General features: G+C 35.4%; 1 protein-coding gene across 1 annotated transcript in view; it reads left to right on the forward strand.

The window, feature by feature from the left end:
• The window catches only part of LOC125647283 (uncharacterized), a 25,456-nt gene extending 27 nt beyond the window's left edge, over positions 1–25,429 (forward strand). The window contains exons 1-7 of the mRNA XM_056141943.1: positions 1–6; positions 6,496–6,598; positions 6,696–6,917; positions 14,174–14,238; positions 16,470–16,742; positions 18,098–18,338; positions 24,937–25,429. The exon at positions 1–6 is cut by the window's left edge and continues 27 nt beyond it. Coding sequence (XP_055997918.1) covers positions 1–6; positions 6,496–6,598; positions 6,696–6,917; positions 14,174–14,238; positions 16,470–16,742; positions 18,098–18,338; positions 24,937–25,397 — 1,371 coding nt within the window. The 3' untranslated portion in view covers positions 25,398–25,429. The remainder of the gene's footprint in view (positions 7–6,495; positions 6,599–6,695; positions 6,918–14,173; positions 14,239–16,469; positions 16,743–18,097; positions 18,339–24,936) is intronic.

Raw genomic sequence — 25,429 nt, forward strand, 5'->3', positions numbered from 1 at the left:
CATCCGGTAAAGAAGAATCAAAATGCTTTCCTATTTCATGTCCTACATTACAAAAGAAATCATTAAAACAGTTAGCCATTGATTCAAATGAGGTATACTCATTTAAAAGTGTTAGTGTTTAGATTATGATTTTTCCTTTATTTGCAATAATAATCTGTTAGAATTTAAAGAAAAATAACTTCAGTACAAGTATGTCAAATGAGTTGTTTTGACTAAATATTTCCATTTCTTGTTGTCATGACTGTAACATAAACAGCGCATAAATTAATCATGGAGTATAGCGCTGAAAGCGATACAGGCTCAGTTTTGTTGTCCGTTGGGTCACCGTCAGACATGAGTGTAGAGTACTAAAGTTATGAAGAAGTTTCTATAATAAGGACAATCAGAATATATAGAAACACAGTCACCAGTGTACACTGGACAGGCATTTGAGTGACATCACGGACGAAGATTTCTACTTCTAGTCGCATCAACTCCATAGCGTAAATATTGTAAAGTTCCATGGAGATGTTGGTCCTTCTCATGAACTTGACTCCTTACATGAGGGGGCGGAGAGGGGTGGCCCTCTCCCCTCCCTTCCCCTGAATAGTTATCAATTGCATATTTCATTTGGGTACTAAAGAGTATTGCATATGCCAGTTTAATACCCATATGCACGGCAACGGTTATAATACATATACATGTAGATATAACAGGCTTACGCGATATTGTAAGTGTATTCTTTATATTCTCTATTTGTTAATTGTTTCTTTTATCTGTCAAAACACAATGGGTACGGCATCGAATACGTATAGCCGTTGATGCAGATCAGTGGTGAAAAAGAAAAAACAAAGCAGTTATAAGAACAGAAGAATAAGAACCTCCCCACTAAACTTCTTTCTCCCCGCCCATGCACCTCCTTCCTCTCACACTGCCCCCCCCCCCCCCCCCTTATATCATGTATACTGTTAGTTTCTGCTGATAATACGTCTTATCAGTTTTGGGGAAATAGCAAAGGTTATAGATATGTAAAGAACAGAAAGTAGATCGAGTACAGGACAGCCTGACCCCAACTGGACGCCGACAAACGAAATGCGTATCTTTGATGGGAATTAACCAATTACCCGATATCCAAATGTACATAGACATATATACAAATACATATAATCATTTCTCTGATATGTACTAGTCAGATGACAATGCATAGGTAAATTTCTTTAAATATTTAATGACAATAGCAACAATTTTGATAAAATTTCAGTTATTTGAAAAAACACCATTAAAAAAAACCACACACACACATACACGCGATTCCACAGCATAAAATATACATATATGTAAATACAAAATATTGCAAACTTTTTGAATTATGTCAGAGAAAAAGTACGATTGTGTACGGTGCCGACGAAGACTCTCTGATCTACATATAGTATTAAATAGTGATGTTTTTAAAAGTATGCTTAAAATATTACTAATGAATTATCACTACATGTAAAATCATGCAAGAAACTGTACTCTATTGATTGAATATTATTTAATGTCCCTCTCGAGAATTTTTCACTCATATGGAAACTACTTTGTAAAAAGGGAATCTATTATATACAGTACACACTCAGTATACAAGGACCTGCAGGATAACCGCATTACGACATGCAGGTATTTTATACAGGACAGACACGTACATGTATGTAGCATAATTTTTCAACAGGGGGAGGGGAAGCCGGAAAAAATCCCTACACCATTGTCTAAATTTCTAGACGAGCAAATAAAAATAGATAAATGGATAAATGAATAGATACAAAGTTCTTCTTTAGGACAATCAGCACTTAAATTCTCCAAACTCGGGGTGGGGATGCGGGGGTAACGTGCAACCTTTAAAAATTTCCGAAACAAATTTTAAATTCAGGGGTATTACATGTATTAGCGCCGACTCGTAAAAAATCCCGAACTTCAACTTCTTAAATAGGGGGAGGGGGTTGCGCACCTTTCAATACATGTACACAAGTTCAATTTATAACTTCGACTTTACATCTTTATATTTCAATACTATTATGAAATATGGGAGGGGGTCACCAAATATATCTTTTAACATTAAAAGGTGTTGAGAAAGTTGGGGGATGGCAACACCCCCTCCCCTTATTCTACGTGCCTGCAGGAAACACGTTTTATATTCTATGGTTACCGTGAAACCTCATATGCATTACTCTCTAATTGATTTCTCACTAGACGGTGCCCAGTGTCTGATAGGAAACTTCTTCAGTCCGATGAGAAAACGGCTTGCATGTGAGACACATCAGCGAAAAAAGCGTCGGTGCCGATGGTGTAGTTCTCTATGCGTGATCGAGGCGAGACAGTGTATGCATTATTTTTATAATATAAATAGAAAAAATTCAGTAACAATTAATTTAGATCATATAACGCTGTAAATATATGGTACACTGTTTAATCAATATATTCACCGTCGCAAACCACGCCTAATGTACATACGTACGGTACTCCCGGACTTGGTAAGCGTGACTAGTGTGGATGCAATATACATGTATTTGGATTATTGTATTATAAATGTACCAAGCTATTGACGCATTTATGATCTACTGAACAATTTTATGTTAGAATTTGGAGAGTAAAGGTATTTAATTTCTATAGACATATGGTTTGTATGTATTGTAGGTTTATAAACCTAACATGTATATTTGAACTTGTACTGCTAGTTTTTATTATATCATTACGTACATGACGTAAATATTGTGGTAGTTTATTGAATAATTTTTATATTTCAAGGGAAGAAAAGGATAAAAAAAAACCTCATTTTAGCGATTTATGGAGTATTGTGTTGCCATGGCAACCATAACATCAGGTCATACTGCATGATTCAAAACTTATTGTAGCAGTTTACTGGTCAATTTGTATGTTCATGTGAAGAAAGGGCTGAAAAATCAACAACGAAAGTGTACCGGAAAAAAAACCCCACAACATATTTTTGTGATTCATGGACTCATTTAGCTGCCATGTTAACTGTAGAAATTCGATACACTGCATAATTAGAAACTTATTATTTTCATTTTGAATTTTTTATGAATTATATTCTGAAAATATACGTATAGAATGTTTTAATTTTCATTCAATTTTTTCTTGATCAAGATTTAAGGAAAATTTTAAAATAATTACAGGTAGTCTACTTTAACTTACATGTATGCGCATTTGTACTTCAATGTTAATGTAGATGTATAATTATATTTATAATAAATGACACTCAATTTCATGATTGTATGTTATACATGTATATGAATACAACTAATCCTAAAATTTATTCAAATGATGGCTGATAAACATTCAATTGGTGTGTTTTAGGTGACGAAAATGGTGGAAAAAAACATATTTTGGGGAATTTTGGGGTATTTTTGTTGTCATGGCAACAGTTACACCACATTTTAGTGCATAATTAAAATCTTCAAGATTTTTCCTTTCAGAATATGCATAGGTTATATTACGGAAATATGACAAGAAAATGCTTTAATTTCAATTTGAAATATATGTATCAGCTTTGAAGGGAAAGTCGAAAATTTCTGGTAGTTAAAATAGAATCTCTCTGGGTACGAGTTAGGTTTACTATTTGTCAACGTAATAGGGTTAACTCGTTCCACTTGAGATTAATTAAGTCTATTTTTATCACTTCGTACATTCTGGATCAGCTCTTTGGACGAATAAGGCATGTCCTGATTCGCTCCACTTTTAACATTGATTGACAAGCCTAAAGACCAAAAAAAAAACCACAAAAAAAAAAAACATGTAGTCTGCGTTGTAAATACATTTGTAGATTAATATACATGTAGTTGTAGTGCTAGATGTATTTATATGTAGTTTTTGTTATTATTCTCTGGGTTTTTTTTGTTGAACATATTTTATTGTACATACATGATATACAAAAGGATCAGAAACAAGTTCAAATAACTTACGAGTTCTTCTCCTTAAAAATATAACAATATAATATTGTAGAAAATTAATGTACAAAAAATATAAATTGAACATCAATTGAATCTTTTGGTTTCATGAATAAACGATTGAACATAAGAAAAAATACACTTGTTCAACAGAAGATAAAGTATTATTACCCCAAAGTAGAAGGTGGACATCCATAATAACTAGATCATTTAACCTCAGCAAGCTATCCATTAATTTATATCTAGCATTTGAATATTTACTGCAAATAATGAATATCTCTGTTGATATTGCCCACATTAGTAATTCTTTTCGTTTGTCCTGAAGAAGGGACGGGTCGTCCCGAAAATTTGACAATCTGATTGTTCTTGTCGTTGGTCATTTTAGTGCTTTGAATATATATATATATATATATATATATATATATATATATATATATATATATAAGATAAGATAAGATATTCTTTATTTTCTCCAAGGTAATAGACACTATATATATATATATATATATATATATATATCAAAGCACAGAAAATTTCACTTCATTTGGATACCCACTTCTGCCCCTACCCGGGGTTGAACTGACGACCTGCGGAACCAAATCTCCTAGCGTGTGTGTGTGTGTGATATAAAAGGTAATTCAAGGGGAAAAACTCGCGCTGCATTGTGCAAAATAAATGTAATTCATACGTGCATTGTTTACGTGCAGAACGTTCGGGAGGAAAAGGCTACCATTATAATATTCAAAGATATCAAAGGCAAAAACATTGCAAATATATTTCTTATCCTAAATGCCTCATTGTCATGTTGTGAACGCTATATTGATCTCAATCGGATTGGTGGATATTGATGTTATACGTGGGATATTACTACATTTTCTCTTTTAATAAAATTCATAAAATGGTAAATCTGCAAACAAAATCATTCATTTAGAGATTGGATTCAAAACTCGTATAACCTTTGATCTAAGAAATATTGGGTGGTATTTAGTCATGAAAAGTTTCTAATATGAAAAACCAAATCGTTATTGATAATGTTCAAAATGGTTCAGTAAGGGTTCGCATTTGTAAAGAGACAAACTATAATGGTATACTTTCTCTTTAGAAAAACCACAATGTATACAGCATAATACAATGGGGGGAAATAATTAAAACCGATGCATGAAATATTAATTATGAAATATTAATTTTCAATATTTACTCTTTCATTACATAAAGATAGTATCATCGTTTTCCAATATAAAGAAACGGATTTCTTAACTTTAAAAGTAGAAAATGAATATTGTTATTCACCTCCTGAAAACAATAATTAAATATATTATAGTTTGTGGTTCGCAACGTTTACATATGTACATCTCTTAAATATTTGGTTTTTCTCAAATAAAAAGACCAGGAATTCATAATGTAAATCGATTTCACGCTTTTTGATAATAAAACCTCCTGTAATTTGATGCACTTGTCAATTTCAAATTCAATTTCATTTGATGCATTTGTCAAATTCAACTTCATTTGATGAATTTGTCTAAGGATGAATGGAATTTATGTAATTTTGCTTTTGATTCTAAAACGTTTCTCGTGTGAGAGTTTCAGTCTCTCAATAGACAGTTACATTTCCAGACAAAATATGCGTCTTACGAACCATTTTCTTGAGAACAAAACGAATATAGGTATTGGGATGTGTATTCGGGACTGTCGTGCATTGTCGGGGTGTAAGTCTGTCAATTACAACATCTTCTATTCAGTCTGTGAACTGAACTCACCGCATGCAGACAACTCTACATATCATTTTGAAAATCAGACTGGCACTTTTTTCGTGGATGTGACGTCAACTGAATTTCTATCAAACGTGAGTGAATTTTTAAATATAGCTACATTGTAGCAGTATATAACTGTGAATACTGTTTTGTAATTCACTCATTTGTTTCTGAACAGACTTTACCAAAATATACGTACACATATACATGTATGTATGTATATATATGTAATTAAAAATAAATCAAAATAAGACAAATACAGAGTCCTGGACACACCAGAGGTGGGATCAGGTGCGGGGGAGGAGTGAGCATCCTCTGTTGACCGGTCACAACCGCCGTGAGCCCTTTATCTTGATCAGGTAAACGGAGTAATCCGTACGGTAGTCAAAATCAGTATGTAAAGAACGGCCTAACAATTGATATGAAACACGTCAGACAACATTCGAACTAACGACAAGTTGTATTGCAAAGATCCTCATATTATTAAGTTGATAGCGGCCAACAAATTTACGAAATGCTGACTTCAAACAAGACTGTTGTAACCCATGGGGCATCGACTAATTTGTCAGTAGCTTGCCTCCATTAAATTGATCAGGTGCATATCATGCTTTCGCATATTGAATCAGTAGAGAGACATAAAGACCATATGTAGGTCATGATCGAATATTGCTACACAAATATGAGAAGTTGACGATCGAAAAGCGGAAGTCATCAATGTTACAACATAGGAAAATGAACAATTGGAAACTTATCAAAAAGGTTTCATTTTGCTCTCAAAAAGTTAAGTATTACTGGCATACCTAGTGTGTTTTAACATTTTCCAGGTTCCCGACGTGGATATATGTTATGGCACAGACGCCTCCACTGCATGCCCCACTGGCCAGACTCTGATTCCTCTCCAAAGTGGCCAAAACAAGTGTGTTAAAAGTAAGAAATTTTCTTTTCATTGTTGAATGAAATATCTTTAAACTCGTTGCATAAGAGTTTTCTGGGACCAAAGAGCAATTATGTGTTTTTCTTTTAGGAAATCGCATTAGCTGTTCCGAAGGATTCTTTTTCAATAACAGCGGGTGTGATCCTTGTCCCCTCGGCCGTTTCCAACCTCGCACAGGTACAGGTTGGTGTGACTTTTGTCCTGTTGGAACGTATCAAGATAAAACAGGCCAAATTAGTTGTGCTCTGTGTGAAGATGGAACGTACCAAAACGAGACAGGAAGTTCTGAATGCCGACAATGTCCGCTGAATGGTTACGAAGACCATTGTCTTGAACGCGACCAACGTGTATCACAATCATACTGGTGGTTAATTTATTATCAAACAACGTGCGAGGAGGGTACAATTGAATATCTTTACTCTAGGTACAGTTACAGTACTTATCGGTCATCAGGAAATGGAACAGAATGCATATGTGAGTTTAAAACCTATTATTTTACGGGCATCAATTTATAAAATGCATGATGAATTACTGTAAAATTACTGACACTGGTGAAATTTTAATGTGAATGTTGAGTGTCACTGTGTTTTCTTTTTTCTTTAACAGGGATTCCGGCGATCAGAGACACATACTTTACCCATTTCTCTTCACTTTACTCAACTGTCAAACATACCAAACTTTACACAACAACAACAACGATAGTCAAGGTTATCAGCGCATGCGTAAATAAGTGTGAATCCAGCTCGGAAACATGCGATGCAGTCATGTATGAATATAAAAATTCCACGTATCATATCCATGAGTGCGATCTTCTGAAATTAGTGAACAAAACCGTGTCTGATTTAATGTCTCAGCAAACTTGACGAACACATGTACATTTATATCTCCAAGTCCATGCGCAATGCGATAAATAATGTACTGTCGTTCACCGATTTCTTATTCAACAGACTTTACCAAGACATTAGTTTATGTATTCAGATTATATTGATTCCTCAAAATTCCCCGAACAAGAAAAGAAGCAAATTCATTGCATTTGTGTCGCCAGAAAAAGGAGAGAAGCATTTCATGCAATATCTTTTTGCCGAGTTTCATTGTTTAACCACAGGGGGTGCTTACTCCTCCTAGGCACCTGATCATACCTCTGTTGTGTCCAGGTGTCCGTGTTTGCCCAACTCTCTATTTTGCATTGCTTATAGGAGTTATGAGATTGATCACTGTTCGTTATATTCACCTTTAATTATGCTAGCATTAGAAATATTATTGATACCATTGTGGCAACGCACTTCGGAAAAATTACGCGCTTTCAACATTTTTTTCAAAATGCGATAAATTTGGGACCAAATCAACGCACTTCGAAAAAAATATATACTACTATGAAAAACAAAAATTCTGGAACTTTGTTTGTGATAGTAGATGGAATATGAAGTTGTATTTCTTTCTCAAATGAAAGGAATTGATCTACCGTTGTCGGAAACGGGGATGGGAAATCCAAAGATACATGCCAATCTTTGTGATTTTTTTTAGGGGTAAATCATTCAAATTGATTGCATGTAGACGAGCCCTACCCCTAATCTAATTAAAATTTTATTTTAGATCCGCTCGCATACTAGCATCTAGAAAATTTCATCAGAAGTTAAATTCAGTTTAAACGATATTGTATTATGTATAATAGATAAAAGGATTGGACAACAGGCGTTGCCTATATAAGCCCTCTCCATAGAAGTTAAATTCGTAAACCCACTCGATTTATTCTATTGAAAGACATTTCGTGATTCTGCAAGCGAATGTTAAGTGGAATTTTATCTCCAATGCAGCCCTTTATCATTATGTTAGTGTATCGGGTATGCAGGCGGATCTAACGTTTAATTTGAATTACTTTCTTCCTCTACGTAACATAATAATATGTAAGTATACCCCACGAGGAGGGTACTACAATGTAGTATACTGTTTTTGATGTGTCCGTCAGTCCCCTTCTTATCAGCGTTTTAAGAACTTGTGCTCAATCAATTGTAAATGTAGTTACATAAGACATGTTTCAACAAAACTCCTCTGTGACCGCTCAACAAAATGTCGTGAAACTTTTAAGTTAATAAGGACATGCTGTGTAGATGTGCATATTCCCATGCAAAAAATTCAGATTCAATAATATTTCTGGGAGTTATTCCCCTTTTGAACTTAGAATTTCGAGACCGTCTGTCATGTTCCTGCAGTAATGCATAGCATGACCATTAATTATGTGAGGAGAGGCATTGTCAAGCAATATTTTGAGCATGGGATATGTGAACTTGCTCACTTTTTCTTTCATTACAAATGAAATCGGACAGAAGGTCTGAAAACAGTTGTGGTAATCTTTAAAGTAACCAATTCACGATTTTCACTTGTAATTATCATAATCTACTGTACAGTGTGTTTTAAAAAAGGTTTTCCAAAAATAAGGTTCTACATGTAGATCATGCCATTAGCTCGGTATAGAGAGTTGATAATTTTGCGTGTAAACAAAGATTGACATATGTTTTCAAAAATGTATGGTTATCGATTTACGTTAATGTTAGGATAACATATAACTCTTTTATATAGGTCCAAATTTTGGTTGTCAACTTTAATTGATTTATAAATTTAGCACACTTGAGCTTTGAGTGAGCTATTCTGATCACCTTTTGTCCGGTGTCAGTCTGTCCGTCCGTCAGTTTTTAGCTCACCTGATCTGAAATCTCAAGTGAGCTTTTCTGAACACCTGTTGTCCGTCGTCTGTCCGTCCGTCCGTCTTATCAAAAACAACTGGGCCAGAACAGCTGAAATGTACACGAAAGCTTTCTGACATAGTGTAGATTCAAGATTCTTAAAATAATGACCCCCGGGGTAGGATGGGGCCACCATAGGGGATCAAAGTTTTACATACAACTATATAGAGGAAATCTTTGAAAATCTTCTCCTCAAGAACTATTGCGCCATGGAAGTTTACATTTACATGAAAGCTTCATGACATAGTGCAGATTCAAGTTTGTAAAACACATGGCCACTGGGATATGTTGGGGCCACAATAGGGATCAAAGTTTTACATGCGTTTAGGGAAAATCTTTAAATATGGGTCAAGTTGACTCAGGTGAGCGATGTGATCCAAGGGCCTCTTGTTGATACTCCAGAACCACAGGGGCTAATTTCAGCCAAACTGGCTTGGATAAAGAGGATTCAAGTTTGTGCAAATAAAGTACCACACACTTTTTGAAATGGAGATAATGAATAATTAGTAACAATTTTGTGGCATCTTTTAAAAATATGCTTCTCAAGAACTACTATTCTAATTCAATCAAACTTGGCATAAATCACGCAAGTCAGTTATATCATACAGTATTGTAGTTCCTGCGGATTTCTGAGTTGTAAAAATGAGTAAACAGTCTTCTTTTACCAATAATGATAATCATGAATATTCAATTCATTGAGAAATTCAAAACCATTCAGTCATAATTAAATGCAGTTTAAAATACATAGAAGCAGGACAGCAAGTTAACAAGTCAGCAGTAAATTCGGCATTGATGTAGGTGTTAACGGACAGCGATACCTCTGGGTAGAGAATGGAAAGAACACACAAGCAAGCCCCCCCCCCCCCCCCCCCCCCCCCCCACCCGGACACACACACCCGCCCTCTCGTAGTAAAATGTCTTTAACTTGCATGCATGTATTTACACATAATACATTGTATGTATGTACTTACAACAGGGAGTGTGGTAGACATCGGACTCGTTCGCGTTAAAATTTGACGTGATACGTACATGTATGAGCAGGTGTAGTACGAAAATCAAATTCAAGTTCAGTTATCTTAAAAATATAAAGTTCGATTAACAGCATGATTAATACGATGCTATCGCCGTTTAAACGATGGAATTGTGTGTGTATGTGCTGACGTCATGCGTAAAAATAGAACGGCGAGAAGGCGACCTAATTCAAGTGATGCTTCATTTGGCGGTGTTGGGGCTGTTTAAACGGCGATAGTATCGTATTAATCATGATTTAATTGTAGATAATCTTTCGATAACTGAATCCCCGCGTCTTGGAAGATAGATCCGCGAAATAAAGTTTTAAGAGGTAGGTAAAGCAGCGACACCAGCTGGTGTCGCCGAATTCCCACTTTTCAACATGGAGTCCAATCTGACTCTCTCCCGCACATGTCATAATATAAAAGCGGGGGTAAGAGTCATAGGAATCTCGGATTATGGAGCATGTTGTAAATGAAATGGAGCGTCAGTTTGCTAAATATCATGGGTTTCAAAACGTTTGAAACAACATTTCCACAACGGCTGCACTTAGACATTTATGCCTTATATTCCAATTCAAGTACACTATATCGGTCTTTTAATGTCAATCAAGCTAGAAGGCGACATACGTGTTTATGTGTTTTTATAGACAACAACAAACAATTCTTTTCAGTAGAAAGGAAAGTTTGACAAGAGGTCAATTGTTCATGGTAGGAATAGTGTTTCATGTAATCAACATTTTACACATGCTCGTACTAATGTCTTGCTGGATGTCACTGTGGTGGAAAAATCGAAATATTCAACCTTCAATCCTATTCCCACTGGTCTTGTAATACTTATAAATCATGATGGTATCTCTTGAATTGAACCTTTGATTGCTTGTTTACCACTGTTTGGATGGAGATCTGATACTACTGAACTATTGACACTCATTAAATCAGGATGAGCGAAATTAAATGCGATTTCAATCACTCGCTTTCATAGTTTTATTCCACAAGAATGACTAGTATCCACATTAACAGCCTCTCACCAAGACTTCAATGACATACATGTATACACCTGTACAAGATACAATGCATGTCCAACAATCTTTTCCATCTGCATTGTTCCATGTTAACTTTGTACTATATACGTTTTCATTTGTTATTTGTAGTGTTTTATTTACTTTCCCCATGTGGATTATGAAAGACGACGATAACGAACAGTGATTTTATGATTTCCATACTTTCGTATTTTAAAAAAAACACCCTCTTTCTTTCTCTCTTGCTTTCTATGATAAATTCAGAGTGTTTACTTTGATTTTTATATTGTATATACGTTTTATTTATATTGTATAATAAACACAGTTTGCAATCCTAATCAATAGTGCTTCATTTGAATCGTAATGGAGTTTCATTTGTAATCGATGACAAAGAGCGAGTTGCTATAAGGTTCTACCTATACATATGTAACGTTTTATTGCAAACACCCCACCCCTCCCCCCAAAATAAATTGTCAAGTTCTGAATTATAAGGTAGTTGTGTGACATGTATTTCCATTCGCAATTTTATGGGTAGTTTTTTTTAGGTTATGAGATATTTTTTCATATCTTAAATTTTTAGTTCAAACATGCCCCTATTGCATTAACAGATACATGTATATACAAATGTATTTTTTTAAATGTCGGTTGACTACTGTGGTAGAATTCGACAAAACACATTAAGGAATAAGAAAGGTCATTTATTCAATAAATAAATGACAAAGTAATAATCCAAATAACAATGGTATATCACAACTAGAAATTGGGACATTAGATAAAAAAGGTCGAATTTGAGTAGCAACAATCATCCCAGTAAACAGTATTATACAATTATTGCTGTTTTTGAGGTCAATACGATGATTTAGACACCTGAGGAGTACAATATTCACCGAGCCCTTTGGGCTCGGTGAATATTGTACTCCTCAGGTGGCCCTTCGGGCTCGGTGAATATTGTACTCCTCAGGTGTCTAAATCATCGTATTGACCTAAAAAACAGCAATAATTGTTTTATTATATGATTAAATGATTAAAAAACCCTTCAAGATTGTTCTTTGTTTAATTGTAAGTTTCAACGATCTATTTTTGGTCCTATGTGGAAAAAATAATTCCTTATGTTCACCTGGAAGGTCACGTGCAGGTAAACATAACGTAGTATGATTTCTACATTGTTGGATCTCAGCCAATTAGAGAGCTAGGAATTATTCAATCATATAATAATATGCAATATGACTAAATATATAGATAAGGTTTGACTAGTAGTGCAAAGTAGCAAAAAATAAACAACTGATATGCAAACAAATATGTCCCTGAGTCATTGCTATGGCACACCTAATCAAAGATCTAAAGGTAAAAGTGAACAAACATGTACAGAAAAAATACGGTAAAATATGGTATTGTTGTGACAAAACTTAATAAAAAATATACAGGTAAAAGTGAACAAAACACCTAAATTCCACTCATATTGAGACGTCACCAGCTGCACGTAAAGTACCACAAATTTAGACCTATACTTAGCGCTCATGGTCATATTAGTATTGAGGGTTCTGTAACCTTCCAACGTCTGTCGCGACACGGGACCTCCGTTGTTAATTTTATGCATATAGCATGCATGATACTTCATTTGATTCAAATTAAATACAAAATTATAGCATTTTGAATACCCTCACCCACTGGAACACAAATAAAGTTAGGAGGAACATAATTGTTAACTGCTTTTGATAGAATTTATACAGAGCCTTTCTTCAACAAAAAGGAAATTGTTTTGTGGCCTGTTTATGCACCAACGCTTTGCACATTTATGTAAATATTGTGACATATATACAATAATTGTGTCATTGGCTGGGATAAGACTTCATTTCTAGTCGTCTCTATTTTGCAGTTATGTAACGCAAATTTTGTGATATTATATGTTCTTGCATAATCTTATCCCAGCCTTTACTTTGTTTTCAAGTCATTTGTTAAAAAATAAATGACCCAACCTCACACTAATTTCATGTTGTCTATTGTATAGAAGTTCATCTGATAGGAAGATGCATAAACAAGCTGCGTCAAAGTCAGATAGATCAAGTTTTCAAATAGGTGTGGATATAAATCATTTTATTCACTGCAGACGGTTGCGTAGACTTGATACAAGTAAACCTGCAAACATAATATATTTTTTACCGGCTATTCGAATATAATATTTAGTCGAACGTTGATGGTACCGAAGAATAGCCGAATATTCTTTGATAACCCTAATATCTCGTAAATGTAAATATATTTTCAAAGCACACCCTTGTCAAATATCTTGGAATATGGACATATGAAACCTTCCTATGGCTAATTTTACAATCATAAAACATTATTTTATACGAATCAATTCACTTTTTCTCAACAACAAAAAAATACGCAGCCATCTGTGGACATTGTGGTCTGATTGAACCCGTGAAACAGAAATAGGAGATACATTTGTAGCAAACGCGCTGTCCGAATCTAATGATTCACAGTGATATCTAAACAAACTTCTCCATAGCTGAATTATCGGTATTCTCCAAATTAATGGCTTTGAAATTAAACATTGATTGCAAAACATTAACGTTGGACATTAACATCACTTCGTCAGAGATTGATTTCACGATACTGTAAAACAATAAAACGTGTTTAATCGTCCTCAAGTTATAGGTAGATACACTTACCTTATGACGTACATGTATACTCTGTTGTCTTGAAGATGTTGAGAAAACTGCTGATCAAAGAACTTTTTCTTTGTTTCCTTGTTAACTTGGAATGTGCTGAGTGTCACCGATACCTTGTTCTAGATTCCCTAACGGATGGGGGAGCCATCACTAATCATCAGATTGGAAGTGTTCACGCAAGATCTGAGGTACGTGAACTGAATGACGAATCAAAATTCAAGAGTTCATTTTTGGTCCAAAGACATAAATTGTCTGAGAACTATAAATTTAAAAATATTTCGAAAAATGAACTCGCGAATACATGAAAATGGGCTCATCGAGTGCTTTAAGAAAATGTTGCAGATTAAGGGAGGGTTTTATTTGATAGCTATGTATGTCGAACGCTAGTTCAAAGGAAAATATATATGAAATGGAAACCGAAAACTTAGTAACCATAAATATAAAAAATGGCAAAGGTGTTGGGGACCTGCAACAGCTCAAGTACCAAGAAAACGAAAAGTACTAGTAAGTTGAACTGAGAAAAAAGATTGTTTAAAAAATGTCAGTCCACTGCACTTTTCAGAATAATAAGTGGAACACAAATCCTGTAGGGATCCGGGTTAGATTAGGTCCTCCGTACACCTTGCTTGTCGTAAGAGGCGACTAAATGGGGCGGTCCTTCGGATGAGACCGCAAAAACCGAGGCCCGTGTCACAGCAGGTGTGGCACGATAAAGTTTTTCCCTGCTCAAATGTCGTAAGTGTCGAGCATAGGCCTAAATTTTGCAGCCCTTTACCGGCAATGTTGATGTCTCCATATGAGTGAAATATTCTCGAGTGGGACGTGAAACAATATATAGTCAATTAGTATTAAACCGCAACAATATTCAAAGTTCATTACCTAAAAGGTAAAAGGAAAGATTGGGAAACCAGGATAGGAATGGTTGGAAATCAACTACATGTACTATTCAGGTACAAACACTAGACCACGAAGACTTCAAAATTGATCTGTAAATTGTTATGGCAAAGCAATTATCATGATATACTTAATATCAAATGAATATCAGTAAGGAAAAAAGAGTTAGGAAAACTGACAATTCATGCTATTTTTCTAAGTCCAAGGGCCATAATTTAGTAATAAATCAACGGACCGAGACGAAATTCTAACTTGATTCGTAACTTGTTATAACAAAGCAATGTACCAAATATCAAATGCATGTCTGCAAGCTCATAAAAAAGTCCGGAAAACTGATATTTCGTGCTATTTTTCTGAGTACAAGGGCCATAACTTAGTGAAAAATCAACGGATCTAGACGAAATTCGAACTTAATCTGTAACTTGGTATGGCAAAGCGATATACAACAATGTCCCAAATATCAAATGAATATCTGCAAGGACATAAAAAAGTCCAGAAAACTGATTTGCAGGGACTGTCAGACACACGGACGGAGCGCAAACCTAAAGTCTTAGTCCTGGTGTATCCAGAGGTCCGTGTTTGTCTAATTATCTATTTTGTATTGCTTAAAGGAGTTATGAGATTTATCACTGGTCGTTATTTTCACCTTCCATATATATATATATATATATATATATATATATATATAATGTAAAACTCATACGGTACCAATTTTGATGCACCAGATGCGCATTTCGACAAATAATGTCTCTTCAGTGATGCTCAACCGAAATGTTTGAAATCCGAAATAACAATGAAGTTTTAAAGCTATTATAGGGAAAATCAGTGTGCCAAAAAAGTGGAGTCAAATTCGTCTAAGGATAAGAGCTATGCGTGAGGGAGATAATCCTTAATTTTGAAATAAAATTCTAAACTTTATAACAGTTATTAAATATACATCCGTATTTTCAAGCTAGTAACGAAGTACTTAGCTACTGGGCTGTAGAGACCATCGGGTCTATCTATCTATCTATCTATCTATCTATATATATATATATGCTAATATAAACACACTTAACATTAAATCATGAAAAAGGCGAGGATAACGAACAGTGATCAATCTCGCATACATTCTACAGACAAAACAATCGAGAACAGGGTAAATATGGAACATTTGATGTTACATGGATATTATGGTAACTCTACCGAAACCATTAGGATTTATCCGTGATATGTTGAAGTGTATAAAAAAAATCCCACCTATTTGACCAAAACAAATGGCTTGCGAATTGAAATACTGTCATTAATGTTGGAGGGGACCGATGTTGATGAGTAGTCAAATATTTACTAGTTAATGCGGATGGAATTTGAAGGTTTAACATCATTTTGGAAATATAAATCATTACTATAAAAGAATCTATTGCAAAGAATAAGTGGCTCGTGGATATATTAATTCGTGGGTAAAACGTATCCACAACATCTGCGAAAATTGAGTCCCACGAACAATTATGATTTCATAGCATGTGTTGTTTATCTATTCATACAGATTGGATGCGCAATGAATTGTTTGAGAACCAGAGGATGTTATGCAATATCTTACGATTGCAAGGGCATGACTGCCACAGGACAAGGGCTTTGTAATATCATGGAACACGAGGGATCGATGCCATACACCGTGGTGTCTGACGCCACAATGTGTTTTATGAAGGTTAGAGATAGGTATCCTTCATATATACCTATAACAGAAGCCCATACTATGACGCCATACATATCGTCTACAAGTGCCTTTCCGCAATTGTCTTCAACAACTGGCCCACAGGTAAGGATTCCTTGACTTGTACGAGTTTGTAGTCCTGTCCATCGCATGTGAAGAGTCGGAGTTTAATTCATTTATGGCATATTTCCATTGCAAATACAGAGCTGTGTATATCATGTAGATTCATTATGCCACCCCCCCCCCCCCCCCCCCCCAAGAAGAGGGACATATTGTCGGTCGGTCGGTTGGTCAATATATCGGTCGGTAGACCACATGTTGTCCGTTCAATATCTTTTGAACCATTCTTTTGATCGTAATTTTATTTCAAACATGTATGTCGGTAGGTTATGAGTAGAAGAGAACCCCTATCGCTATTCATGTCAAATTGTCAAGGGTCAGTCCACCCCGGATATAAGAAGACAATGTCCGCTCAATATCTTGAGAACCCTTTGCTTGACAGACATCACACTTGGTACACTGATACATCCTAAAGAGTAGATGACCCCTATTGATTTTGAGGTCACATGGTCAATGTACTCTGGATATAGGAAGATATTGTCTGCTCAATATCTTGAGAACTCTTTGCTTGACAGAAATCAAACTTGGTGCACTGGTACATTCTAAAGAGTTGATGACACCTATTGATTTTGAGGTCACATTGTCAAACGTCAAACTGGACATAGGAATATATTGTCCGGTCAATGTCTTGAGAACTCTTTGCTTGACAGATATCAAACTTGGTAGACTGATACATCCTAAGGTGTAGATGACTAACGACCCCTATTGATTTTGAGGTCAACGGTCAATCCACTCTGAATATAGAAGGATATTGTCCGCTCAATATCTTGAGAAATATGTAAGGTCAAGAGTCAAACTGGACATAGAAATATATTGTCCATTCGATATCTGGAGAACCTTTTGCTTGACAGACATCACACTTGTTACACTGGTGTATCCTAAGGAGTAGATGACCCCTATTGATTTTTAGGTCACATGGTCAAGGGTGAAATTGGACATAGGGATATCCTGTTCGCTCAATATCTTAAATTGGTTTGGCACTACTATCATTTAAATGATGCATGTGTATAACCCTTTTCAATTTTGGCCTACAGGGGGCATATATGTTTTACAAACATTTCTTGTTGTTATATGATCTCATGATTAGAACACTCGGCTACTTATACAAGTGGTAGCTGTAGAACTATAGCTCTCTGAGAAAATAATGAACAGATCTGAGAGGCTTTCTAAAACCTACGATTCTCTTTTGAAATAGGTTTACCTTTGGCAATGATTTTGTTGCAGTCAATTTTCCTCGACCGATGTGTAACTAAACACTGGGATATTTAGCTCGCTGTTACGACGTTAGTGAGGTTAATTTACACGGTTTTGTATTATAAAAACACAATGCTGTTTTGCAGGCAATCATTGACATGGTAGACCGTCTACAAAACATGTGCACGGCGACTACCCAGAGTGACATAGCAGTCATAACAGGATCGGGCACCATCTACATATATGATGACTACAATTCCTTGACCACTGGGTCTTGTAAGTCCGTCGATGTTACTTCGTTGTTCGATGGCTACAGTGACCTTCCTCACGTCTCCCAGTGGAAAGCAGTGTATACTGTACAGAAGAGCTATGTAGACGTGTATACAGGTATAGAAATCGGAATAACGGTGAAGTTTCTAAATGCGCTTTGATTATTCTTGTCAGCAAACACTTTTTCAAAATTCTAAATAAATGTTTAAAAGAAAAGTTAAATTGCATATGCAATGTATGCATTTTTACTTAGAAAATGTGCATGGAATAACTGGGGAAAAAATTTAGTATTCAAATTCCCCTAAGTAAATAAGAATAGAAAATAAAATCAGTAAAATTTTGGATTAATATATCATCAATAACACTGGGATCTGATCCTCTTGTTTTTCTGTTTGTGTACCTACATTTAACATGTTTAAATCCTTGAAAAAATTCCTTTTGTTTGCATTTATCACGTACCATTGCTGCAGTATTAGTTTCGCCATTGTTATGTATATAACCAATCAATATGGCATATCCACAATGGGTACATGTTACTACTATACTACTAGGAAGGTCCTTCATATGTTTACAAGTAGACAAAAAGGCGAACACTTTACTTGGCCAACAAATAAGTACCGATATATTGCAGCAAAGTAAGCGTAGGCATGTATATTTTTGTTTTGTGTTATTTTCGTTTTACAATGTAAACTTGGTAATAGATATGACTCTTGTTGTATAGTATTATCTTAACACCAAAACTGTTTACATATAAACTCATAATTTCAAACATTTTTAAATTCCTGTATTTCTAGTCTAGACCTTGATGTCAAATTTTATCACAATCATGCATTTTCCCGAGATATCAAAAAGTTTATTGCGTATCACAAACGAAGTTTGTTTAATTGTTATTTTTGTTTATTGCTTAGTTTTCTTTTGAACTTATTTTATTGAATATACCTAGTCAAACCGATTGGAAACAATTGCTTTTAACTTACTGGTCCCTCTCCCTATATATATATATATATATATATATAGCAAGTAATGCAAGGCTAAAAACATAGTACATAGTGATTACTGAAATCTACTGAATAGCGTTAATTGTTTATTCTCTTTTCAAAGACCACCGAGTCAAATTTTATAAATCATTGTATGGATTGCAGGTCTCTATTTCCAAATACCCGATATGGTAAAATATTTTGAGGATAGTTGAGATCCCCACTTTTAAGCCATAACGAACTTGAATGATTTAGGCAAACCAATTAACGTTTTGTAGGTCGGGGCTGTAGGGAGTAGGTATAAGAGCCCCTAGGGCCATTACCACAAGAATGGTTAAATATTTTAATAGTGCATGAGTAGAGGGCCTCTCTTATAAAGCATATATGAACTTGTTCCTTTAGGTAAGACAAATTTGTGGCACGTGTGTCCTATGAGATAATACCCACTTCTTTCATTTCATAAAGTCATGTATCTTGTAAACCCCGCCCCTAAATCATATATAAATACGTCCCTTGAGACAGGTAGAAGTGAGTGGCAGTTCGGTCAGGACTCAAAGGCTCCCAAGTGTCATCCCAAACTCTCTTTCAAGGAATGGTCAAATATCGTGAAATCTGTTCAGAGCCTCATCCCGAACCCCTATGTATACGAACTTATTCCTTGAAACAACCCCCTTGTGGACCCGGATGTGAAAAGAATAGGTCCTCGGCACCCCCTTTGCCTGTCGTAAGAGGCGATAAAATAGGGACAACCAGCTTGCAGTGGTTTGCAATCCGAAGGTACGGAGAAAGGGATCCTGGTGGCTGAGGTTTACAGACACTGGGGTTTATAGTGTCTGTTGACCAACACTCCACTTTGGTCCCGACTTCTGCTAGACGGGTGGTGAAGTTTGGCCCGATTTGATCAATCGGCTGGTCATGCCAAGCTGATAATATCTTCATGTCATAGTATTGATGTCCTTGCAATTTCCTTATAAGTATATATCATGTTTTTAGCAATTTTCCAATACGCCAACACTTCCATGTCGATATGTATATATCAAGCGATGGCTTAGTGTCAATCAGGTAAATTTTGCCTGAGTATAGATTCTTTGTATCCCCGTGGTGTCGGTCTTACTGGAAGTCCCTTAGAACTGACATCGCCCTTGCTGGCGCTCCGAGACGGGCGGGGAGCAAGGAATCCGATATATTCATTCTACTATGGCTAATTCAAAAAAAGCGTTATTTCTCAACAGCTTTCGAGACCACTCTAAATGATGAGCAGATTAACCCTGTTACCGAGCACTGGCCCCGTTTCATCACACTTAAGGCTGAACTATCAAACGAGCAGACAAAGCCTTTAACAAACGTCTCGCCTTTTGTTATACAAAAAGGTCTATACGGAATAATTGGAACCCCAAAATCCGTCAAAAAGTTGAAATCTGGAGCTCTTCTTATAGAAGTTTAAACAAGAGGCCCATGGGCCTAGAATCGCTCTTCTGATACATTGTAGAACAGGCAAAAATTCTCACTAACCAAGATTCATCAATTAACAAAGTTTGATGATGTTAAGTAAAATAGTACCTGAAAATCTAAATATAACTGTCCAAAAGTAGGTCACAGTAACCTACTTTTGGTCAACACACTGAAGACTCAAGATGCATTCACTGACAAGTCAAATAGTATTCAAATATAGCAATCAAATTCCAAAAGAAGGCCACAGTGACCTACTTTTCGGTCGACACACTCCAAAGACTCAAGATGCATCAACTGACACAGTTTGATAATTGAAGTCAAATAGTATCTGAAATATTCAGATATAAACGTCAAATTCCAAAAGTAGGTCACAGTGACCTACTTTTTGGTTGACACACTCCGAAGACTCAAGACCCATCAACTGACAAAGTTTGATAATTGTAAGTCAAATAGTATCTGAAATATTAAAATATAGCTGTCAAATTCCAAAATTAGGTCACGGTGACCTACTTTTTGGTCAACAAACTATGAAGACTCAAGATACATCAACTGACAAGTTTGATGATCCTAGCTTTCATAGTGTCCAAAATATGCATCTAAAATTGAAAATGTGAAATTTGAATGTCTGCAGAATTAAAAAAAAGTACGTCACTGTGACCTACTTTTTTTAATATATATATATATATATATATATATATATATATATATAAATATGTTCCGAGGCCTCTAGACACATCAACTTACAAGGTTTGATGATTCTAAACCTCTCGGTATCTGAAATAACAACCTAAAATGTATTCAAAAATGATTAGCCATAAAATTCAGAAAGTAGGTCATGGTGACATACTTTTTACATGACGCAGTTCAAGGTCCCATGATCCATCAACTGACAACTTTTGATGATCATAGGCTCAAAATGTCCAAGATATGCATCAAAATCCATTTAATAATAATTACCTGCGAAATTCAAAAAGTAGGTCACCATGACCTACTTTTGAGACAACATGATATTAGGTCCTAAGATGCATCAACTGACAAAATTTGATGATCCTAGTTCTTATACTAAGCAAAATATCAAAGTTTTAACAAAACAAAATTTAAGGTCAACTTTGAAGTGACCTTGAGACCACACCCTTTGCCCCAAGATGATGCCTTGAACAATTTTTTATTTACAACCTATCCTCATCCTTATGCATAAGTTTGGTGATAATTTGCCCAGTGGTTCTTGAAAATATTTCTTTAGCAACTACTACTTTTGTTTGCATTTTCCTAATTATCTCCCCTTGTCACAACCCTATAAGGAGAAGTTATTTGAACTTGTTTTTGATCCTTTTGTATATCATGTATCAATCTCTACCCAGAGTTATCGTTCCCGCTACGCTCCACTAATACCTCTGTCAACGTCTAAAAATCATATCAAAACGTACTAAAACTAACTTAGCATATCAAACTGTAATGATCATATCTAAGCAAATCAAACACTTGTCTGAATTTTATAAACGCAGAAGCTGGTAAATATGAGATACCTGAAAGGGTTTATATAAATATTCATTCATCCAATAATACTAGAATAATCATGGAATTCGTTGTTTTTCTGAACTTACTGTAAGATTTTAAGCTTAACACTAAAACTTGTAAAATCATACTTTATAATGCAATAGGTAGAAATAAGGTTTGCCAAGAATCTTGACATTTAGACGTTGACAGAGGTGTTGTACAGCGCAGCGTAATACGCCCTCTGGTGAGAGATTGATCATGTATGTACAATAAAGTATGTTCAAAACAACCCTAGTTTTAGTACAAATGAAAGCCCTTGGGTTAAGGATACCCTGTGACAAATTCGACAAAAATTGACCAAGGGGTTCTTGAGATATAGCCCTTTTTCCAAAAAGTTGACGCACACCGCACGCCAGACATATGGCTATATGATTAGCTCTTTGAGCCTTCGCCTCAGAAGAGCTAAAAATAAATCTACTTCCTTGCTGAGCTTGAAAGATCTAGCTGGTATACCTGTCATTGGTAAACCCCACAATGGGTTAAATCAAAGTAAAGACATCCTTTTTGACAAAGATCACAACCTGGATGACATTCCTGAACAGGAAATCCAAAACGAATTGGAACCCCAGGGAGTGGTCAATGTCAAAAGGTTTACAAAAAGTCAGAATGAGAACATTGAACCAACAAATACTTATTTAACTAGGAAATCAAATAGTCACAGATAAGAAAGACGTACATGTATATTTCCCTAAAATAGCTCTAGGAAGTTTATCATTATTTCGGATTTCAAACTTTTCGGTTGAGCATCACTGAAGAGGCATTATTTGTCGAAATGCGCGTCTGGTGCATCAAAATTGGTACCGTATAAGTTTAAATTACGACCCCTCTGTCGAGACCTCTGCTGGTGGACTGTTAAACCCCGAGGGTCTCTACAGCCCAGTAGCTAAGTACTTCGTTACTAGTTTGAAAATACGAATGTATATTTAATCGCTAATTCATTTCAAAATTAAGGATTATCTTCCTCATGGATATCTCTGATCCTTAGACGAATTTGACTCCAGTCATTGGCACTCTGTTTTTTTCTTTTAGTTCTTACAAGTTAATTGTTATTTCGGATTTCCAAAATTTCGGCTTGAGCATCACTGAAGAGACATTATTTGTCGAAATGCGCATCTGGTGCATCAAAATTGGTACCGTATAAGTTTTACATGATACAGCTGTAGGCCGGGATCAGATCCATTATCAATCATAAAACATCTTCCTAAATCTACAAAAGAATGTCTTCTGCAAATCTTTAACATGATCTGGGAGAGTGGTCATTTCCCATCTTCCTGGTCACAGTCTACAATTATTCTTATTCAAAAACAGGGAAAGGATCACTCAGATCCTAATAAGTATCGACCAATAGCCTTAACAAGCCGTGTGTGTAAAACCATGGAACGAATGATCAATGAACGCTTGGTATGGTTTCTTGAAACTAATAACATTCTAACTGATATACAATGTGGTTTCAGGAATGGATATACAGTATCTTAAAAAATCTTCAGAATATAGGCCTTAAAGGACATTTACCAATCTTCATCAAGAATTGTAGTGAAAAGGTTACCTGTGGGTGTCCAATAAGTTGACAATTGCTGTCCATTATTTTAAAAAATGGACAGATACTGTCCGTTCTTAAAAATTAATGGACAGTAATTGTCAACTAATTGGACAGTGCCAGGTAAACCCAATAACTTATTAGACATCTACAGGTAGGCTGAAAATAAGAGAAAGACAATACGTTTGTCAAAGAGATACAAATTTAATTTTAAATTCCCTACAAGTAAGAATCAACACAGATATCGGAAGAATCATTTAAACACTTAAAACGATATTTACCATTAGTAGGATTCTCTGCTTCAACTATAAGATGCACATTTTTTAAAAATTCCATTTGCCATTATTATATCGCATCAAAACTTAAATTTGAAAGACATATTTCCATACTGTATTTGAGTTTCGCTGGATTCAGAGGCACATTTCGAAACTTCTTCAGAACGCTTTTTTATGTTTTTTTTTTATTACCTATCCTAATTCTGAATTTTTATTTTCGCTTTCATGAATAATTTCATTTCTTTTGGCTGGCGTTAATTATTTCCTCATCCAAATATTTTAAAACACAATGCTTTTCAGATCAAAATTTGGCTCCATAACGTTTTCGTCCTCCATATCCAGAATTTAACACTCATTAAGATAATATTTGCAGTACTTTCATTAAAATTCTTAAATTTTGATTGTGCAGTGATAATGCTCTTCCCATCAAAGGAAGACATGTTGATATGACTCAGTACTATAGTGTGAGTAAATATAAAACCTGAAGTACACTTACCCGACACTGACCAATAAGGGAATAAAAAAACAGACTTCTACGCAAAACTGGTTATATTGTCAGACTATTAAAAAATAGCTTTATGCATAATCATCATTGTCAATGGGTTTAACTGAGAATGTCCATTCTTAGAACAAAAGATGTAATGTTTTAAGTAGGATATAAGCCTCAAACTGCTCATTCTTTGAGAGAAAGAACCTGATCTCGGCCCTACGGGCTTCGATCAGTTCTTTCTCTCACAGAATGAACAGATTTTGGCTATTATATCCTTTACATAATCTGTAAATATGTATAGTCCCTGGGTTGAATCCCCTGCATGTTAATTCTAATGATAATCAAAAGGTTCAATACACCATCCGACAATCCCTACAACGTTCCATTTCATTTTGTTCTTTTAAAAGAAATTGGAATTTCATTGCAGGCTCAAAGGTTTACCGCTGGGCGATAGAATCAACCAAGCTAAGAAAACTTTCTGGTTATCCAAAATCGAGACAAGAATACCTAACCTCTGTCAAAGGAAGCAATAACTATCCACATTACATACCTGAAAATCCAGCCTGGGCCGTCCATAGGGAAACTCTAGGGGCATTGGATATCTACTTTTACGAACGGAGCGTTGAATATATATGCTACTACAGCAATCAAATGCCCAAAGAGAGTCGTTTCCATATATCGGACACGTCTAACAACAACCAGAATGGGAATCCTATCAATCCATGGATACATCTTCCTGTCAACACAGTGGCTTTGACGGCTGCAGACAACATTGCTCGTGATTTTGTTGGGATAACTGAGGACCTAAATGTCGTTTTCTACACGATAAAAGCCCCATTTGATCTCAGTGAAGATCCCACTGTGAATCTATTCCCTCTTGTTTATTGAAAAGAAAACAAGGCATGCAAATTGAATTTTGG

Source organism: Ostrea edulis, chromosome 6 (assembly GCF_947568905.1).
Source record: "Ostrea edulis chromosome 6, xbOstEdul1.1, whole genome shotgun sequence".
Classification (NCBI taxonomy): domain Eukaryota; kingdom Metazoa; phylum Mollusca; class Bivalvia; order Ostreida; family Ostreidae; genus Ostrea; species Ostrea edulis.